Raw genomic sequence first — 6,612 nt, forward strand, 5'->3', positions numbered from 1 at the left:
CGGAGGCTACAGTCCAAGGCTGCGACCCCAGGACGCGCTGACCGCAAGGACTGCCCGGAGTCTCGTGCAGGCCGGAACAGGGGATATGAAGGTTCTCAGCATGAACTCCAGTCCCATCCAGAATGACCACCGGGCTGATGATAGCCTTCCCTCTCCCCATCTCTGAGGCCTTGTGGATGGCACAATGCCCACTGGGGACACAATCTGGAGATCAGTGAGAATAAAGAGGGAATACAAGGAACCTGCTTAATGCTCACTAGCTTCGGGGACTAATGGTCAGACTAATACATCTCCTGGGGATAACTGGTGACTTGTTTAGCTGAGTTATCTTCCATTAACAAAGAAAATACATTTTGTTTGACAAAAGTCTCTGGAATAAAACCGACATTAAGCCAGCTCTATTATAAAGGAAATATTTACCAAGTCTTTGGCTCAAGATTTCTCGAGTAAGTTCCACTCCTTGTCAATGATCCAGTGTAAACTGGTGTACAAAACTGATCCCTATTTTACTGCAAAACTACTGCAAAGAGTAAAGACTCAGAGTCAAAACGGCACCATACTGTTTTATTTCAACTCTCAAACAATGTAAGGAAATGACAACTTCTGACGATGAACCATGCAAGTAATAACAAAGGAACAGGAAAAATATTAACAACAAAAACAATTATTTAAAAGTATTTCACATTTCACAGCAGTGCTTTGGCAGTACTGGCAAGTGTTTCTGGCCAACTGCTTCCCACGACAAGTGTCTGGAAGAACCCCATCTTCTCCCTGACAGTTTACACTCTGAGTCACTACACACCACACTGCTCCACTCGCCAGACTTTTGTAAACCTCATCTTAAAATATGTATCTGAGGATTGTGCGTTATCACAACAAAAACTAACGACAAAACAGTGTGGTAGAAAAGTAAACTCTAACATTTCCAGTAAGGCATCAGGGAATCACTGCTGGCTGGGCCCTTCATTTTACCAGTTTAAAGAAAAGGTTTGATTTACATTTCTCAGCAAACCCAATATTCAGAAGCTTAACCAGCAGACTCAAGTTAAAAGTTTAAAAGATAGTCCCTTTCCTTTTTTTTTTTTTTTTTTTTGGTAAATATTTCATATAAAACATGAAATCAAGTTCTACTTTAATAAAAAAAAACTGAGTATTTTTTAATAGTAAAAATATATATGTTTATAACTCTCTTTTTAAAAAGACATTAAATAACAATACTTCAGAAGACTGGAGTTAACCCCCCCCCCCCCCCCCCCCTCCACCACCAGCTCTCCCTCTGGCACAGGTACATTAAGGCAAAGATTCCTGGAGAGGCATGTCCACCTAGGTGAACACACTCTGCTCCTGCAGGGTCAACAGAAAGGCTTCTCCCTCATGTTCACAGAGCCGTCCTGCATCCCGAAGTAGACTCTCTCAGCCATGTTAATGAAAAGGCCTGTGTCCACCACACCTGCAGGATGAAGGATGGATAAAAGCATTAAGTTTCAATTTCCCAACTCCAGAGAGTCAAGGATCATATGCAACTGCTATGAGCAGTACAGGATCATATGCAACTGCTATGAGCAGTACAGGACAAAATGACAGGTCTGAAGTCTTTCCTCTCTCAGAACAATGAAGAGAGATTCAGATTATTTTTATTTCTTCCTGCAATCTCTTTCTCCCCTGCCATCTTGGCTTTCTACTATACCCAAATGTGCCAACTTTTTTCCTGCCTCAGGGTCTTTGCTCATGCTCTTCTGCTTGCTGGTCTACATCTTAGAGCACGTCCAAGGAGATAGTTCTTCTCTGTCCTTCAGATATCAGATGACAAGTCATCTCTTCAGAGACTCCATAACTATTCTAAGTAACCCCGACTCCTAGTTATTGTCCTTTTTTCTTTAAAATTGAAGTACAGTACCACACAGTGGTAAATGTAGTTTCCATCTGTCACCATATAAAGTTGTTACAATATAACTGACTATACTTCCTATTCCATACTTTTCATCTCCATGATGTACTTATTTTCTAACTGTAACTTTAGACTTCGAAAACCCTTTCACCTATTTTGCCTATCCCCCTCCCCTCCCCTCAAGCAACCAACAGTCTGTTTCTGGTTGTTTTGTTTGTTCATTTGTCTTATTTTATAGATCGCACATGTAAGTGAAATTATATGGTATCTGTCTTTCCATGACTTACTTCACTTAGCATAATACCCTAGGTCCATCCACATTGTTGAAAATGGCTTGATCTCATTCTTTTTTATGGCTGAGTAAAATCCCATTGCACATATGTACCAAATCTTTATCCATTCATCTGTCAACAGACACTGATGCTGCTCCCCATCTTGGTTATTGCAAATAATGCTCCAATCAACACAGGTGCATACATCTTTTCAAATTACTGTTTTCATTTTCTTTGGGTAAAATACCCAGCAGTGGAATTACTGGATCATACAATACTTTTTAATCTTTTGAGGAACCTCCATATGGTTTTCCACAGTAGTTACACCAATTTCCCTTCCCACCAACAGAGAATAAGGGTTCTCTTTTCCCCACATTCTCACCAACATTTCTTTTTGGTTTTTTTTTTTTTAACAATTGTTATTTCTTATTTTTTTTATTCTAGTCATTCTGACAGGTATAAGGTGGTATCTCTTTGTGGTTTTAAATTTGCTTTTCCCTGATGATTAGTGATGCCGATCAGCTTGTGATTTTAGCCATCGTTATGTCTTCTCTGGAAAAAATGTCTATGGAGGTCCTCTGCCCAGTTTTTAATTATGTTATTGGTTTTTTGTGTTGAGTTGTAAGAGTTCTTTATATATTTTACATTTTAAGTCCTTATTGGATATAGCATTTGCAGATATGCTCTCCCATTCAGTAGGCTGCTTTTTCATTTTGTTGATGATTTCCTTCACTGTGCAAAAGCTTTTCAGTTTGATACAGTCCCAATATTTTATTTTTGCTTTTCTTTCCTTGCCTGGGGAGAAGATCCAGAAAAAAATGTTCTTAAGCCAATATCTTTACTGCCTATTTTCTTTCAGGAGTTTCATGGCTTCAGGTCTCACACTTGGAACCCATTTTGAGTTTACTTTTGTGTGGTGTAAGAAAACTGGTCCAGTTTCGGTAAAGAATTAGAAGATGGCAGAGAAATAGCAGGCTGAGACTACATCAGGTAGCAGGAGATCAGCTAGATAGCTTATCAATCCATTGCGAACATCTACAAATCCAACAGGAGACCGAAGAGAAGAACAGCAACAATTCTAGAAACAGAAAATCGACCACTTTCTGAAAGGTAGGACCAGTGGAGAAATGAATCCAAAGCAACGGGAAGATAGACCATGGCAGGAGGGCCAGCTCCTAACAAGCGACAGAGCAACAGAGCACAAAATCAGGACTTTTAAAAAGTCTGCTCCATTGAGGGACATCACTCCAGAGGCTAAACTGGGGTGAAGCCCACACGGAGTCAGCATGGCCCCAGGTCCCGCGGGGTCACGGAAGGATCGGGGGTGTCTGAGTGCTGCAGAGCTCGCATGTATTAGAGCGGGGAAGCCAGCCAAAGAGACAGAGCTGAGGCGTGAGCTCTCAGCTCTGGGTTACCTTGAACCAGTCACAGGCTGGGGGAGCTCGGAGGGCAGCCAGAGGCCAGGGACACAGGTGATTGAGTGCTTTTCTCTGGGGGTGCACTGAGGAGTGGGGCCCCAAGCTTAGCTCCTCCAGGTCAGAGACTGGGAGGCTGCCATTTTCACTCCCGGCCTCAGGAACTCTACGGAAAGCGTTCGGGGAACAAAAGCTCCCGAAAGTGAACCCAAGCGGGTTACTTAGCTGGGCCCCTGGTAAGGGCCCTGCAATTCCACCTGGGGCAAAGACACTTGAAAATCACTACAACAGGCCCCTCCCCCAGAAGATCAACAAGAAATCCAGCAAAGACCAAGATCACGTACCAAGGAGAACAGCAGAATCCTAGAGGAGGAGAAAGCAAAGCAGGGAATTCATGGCTTTCTCCCCACGCAGTTAATTCTAATCTTGCAGTTAATTTAATTTTTTTTTATTTTATTTTTTTTCATCTTCTAAATTTTTTTTAACTTTTACCCTTTCCTCTTTTAACATTTTTAACTGGTTTATCTTAACAATACCTTTCATTAAAAAAAATTAATAATAGGGGCGCCTGAGTGGCTCAGTGGGTTAAAACCTCTGCCTTCGGCTCAGATCGTGATCCCGGGGTCCTGGGATCGAGCCCCGCGTCGGGCTCTATGCTCTGCAGGGAGCCTGCTTCCACCTCTCTCTCTCTGCCTGTCTCTCTGCTTACTTGTGATCTTTGTCAGGTAAATAAAAAAAATCTTTAAAAAAAAATAATAACAATGATCTTTTATGAACCTTCATTATTATAGTCATATTTTATCCTTCATTGTATCTAACTTTATTTTTTGTATACACACAGGGTTTTTTCTTCTAAAAAATTTGGGGTACAACTTCTAATAGATCAAAATATGCCCTAACTCTAGTTCCGGACTTGTTCTATTCTCCACCCCAAGCAAAATCTCCCCACTTTCTTTTTCTTTATTCTCCCAACCAACTAACTTTATCAACTCCTTTTTTCGAAATTAAAAAAAAAATTTTTTTTTCATCTTTATAGGAATATTCCATCCCTTCATTGTGTTTACCCTTATATATGTTTTTCATTCTTTATATTTTTGGGAGGTAGTTTCTTCTAAGAGACCAAAATACTCCCAAAATTAAGTGGGTGACCCTGTTCTACTCACCAGTCTAACATATATTTTTTTTTAATTTTTCTTTTTTTTTTTTTTTTAATTTTTTTTTCTGAAATTCTTTTTATCCCCTTTCTCCCCCCCATGATTTGGGATCTCTTCTGATTTGGCTAAAGCGCATTTTCCTGGGGTCTTTGCCACCCTTTTAGTATTTTATTTGCTCCTTTATATATTCTTATCTGGACAAAATGACAAGGTGGAAAAACTCACCACAAAAGAAAAAGAACAAGAGGCAATACCAAAGGCTAGGGACCTAATCAATATGGACATTGGTAATATGTCAGATCTAGAGTTCAGAATGACGATTCTCAGGGTTCTAGCCATGCTCAAAAAAGGCATGGAAGATATTAGAGAAACCATCTCTGGAGAGATAAAAGCCCTTTCTGGAGAATAAAAGAACTAAAATCTAACCAAGTTGAAATAAAAAAAATTATTAATGAGGTGCAATCAAAAATGGAGGCTCTCACTGCTAGGATAAATGAGGCAGAAGAAAGAATTAGTGATATAGAAGACCACATGACAGAGAATAAAGAAGCTGAGTAAAAGAGAGACAAACAAATACTGGACCATGAGGGGAGAATTCGAGAGATAAGTGACACCATAAGATGAAACAACATTAGAATAATTGGGATTCCAGAAGAAGAAAGAGAGAGGGGGAGCAGAAGGTATATTGGAGAGAATTATTGTAGAGAATTTCCCTAATATGGCAAAGGGAACAAGCATCAAAATCCAGGAGGTGCAGAGAACCCCCCTCAAAATCAGTAAGAATAGGTCCACACCGCATCACCTAAGAGGAAAATTTACAAGTCTTAGCAACAAAGAGAAAATCCTGAAAGCAGCCCGGGAAAAGAAGTCTGTAACATACAAGGGTAAAAATATTAGACTGGCAGCAGACTTATCCACAGAGACATGGCAGGCCAGAAAGAACTGGCATGATATATTCAGAGCACCAAACGAGAAAAATAAGCAGCCAAGAATACTATATCCAGCTAGGCTATCATTGAAAACAGGAGAGAGAAAAAGGTTCTAGGACAAACAAAAACTGAAAGAATTTGCAAACACCAAACCAGCTCTACAGGAAATATGGAAAGGGGTCTTCTAAGCAAAGAGAGACCCTAAAAGTAGTAGATCAGAAAGGAACAGACAATATACAGTAACAGTCACCTTACAGGCAATACAATGGCACTAAACTCCTATCTCTCAATAGTTACCCTGAATGTTAATGGGCTAAATGCCCCAATCAAAAGACACAGGGCATCAGAATGGATAAAAAAACAAAACCCATCAATACACTGCCTATAAGAAACTCATTTTAGAACCAAAGACACCTCCAGATTTAAAGTAAGGGGGTGGAAAACAATTTACCATGCTAATGGACATCGGAAGAAGGCTGGGGTGGCAATCCTTGTATCAAATCAATTAGACTTTAAGCCAAAGATTATAACAAGAGATGAGGAAGGACACTACATCATACTCAAAGGGTCTGTACAATAAGAAGATCTAATAATTTTAAATACCTATGCCCCTAACATGGGAGCAGCCAACTATATAAACAAATTAATAACAAAATCAAAGAAATACATCAACAATAATATAATAATAGTAGGGGACTTTAAAACTCCCCTCACTGAAATGGACAGATCTTCCAAGCAAAAGATCAACAAGGAAATAAAGGCCTTAAATGACACACTGGACCAGATGGACATCACAGATATATTCAGAACATTTCATCCAAAAGCAACAGAATACACATTCTTCTCTAGTGCACATGGAACATTCTCCAGAATAGATCACATCCTGGGTCACAAATCAGGTCTCAACCAGTATCAAAAGATTTGGATCATTCCCTGCATATTTTCAGACCACAA

At 39.9% G+C, this 6,612-nt stretch overlaps 1 protein-coding gene across 1 annotated transcript in view; it reads right to left on the minus strand.

Moving 5' to 3' along the window:
• Nucleotides 1–1,261: 1,261 nt before the first annotated feature.
• The window catches only part of RPIA (ribose 5-phosphate isomerase A), a 42,097-nt gene continuing 36,746 nt past the window's right edge, over nt 1,262–6,612 (minus strand). Inside the window, exon 9 of the mRNA XM_059405641.1 lies at nt 1,262–1,450. Within this exon, the coding sequence (XP_059261624.1) occupies nt 1,353–1,450 (98 nt within the window). The 3' untranslated portion in view covers nt 1,262–1,352. The remainder of the gene's footprint in view (nt 1,451–6,612) is intronic.

Source organism: Mustela nigripes, chromosome 7 (assembly GCF_022355385.1).
Source record: "Mustela nigripes isolate SB6536 chromosome 7, MUSNIG.SB6536, whole genome shotgun sequence".
Lineage (NCBI taxonomy): Eukaryota > Metazoa > Chordata > Mammalia > Carnivora > Mustelidae > Mustela > Mustela nigripes.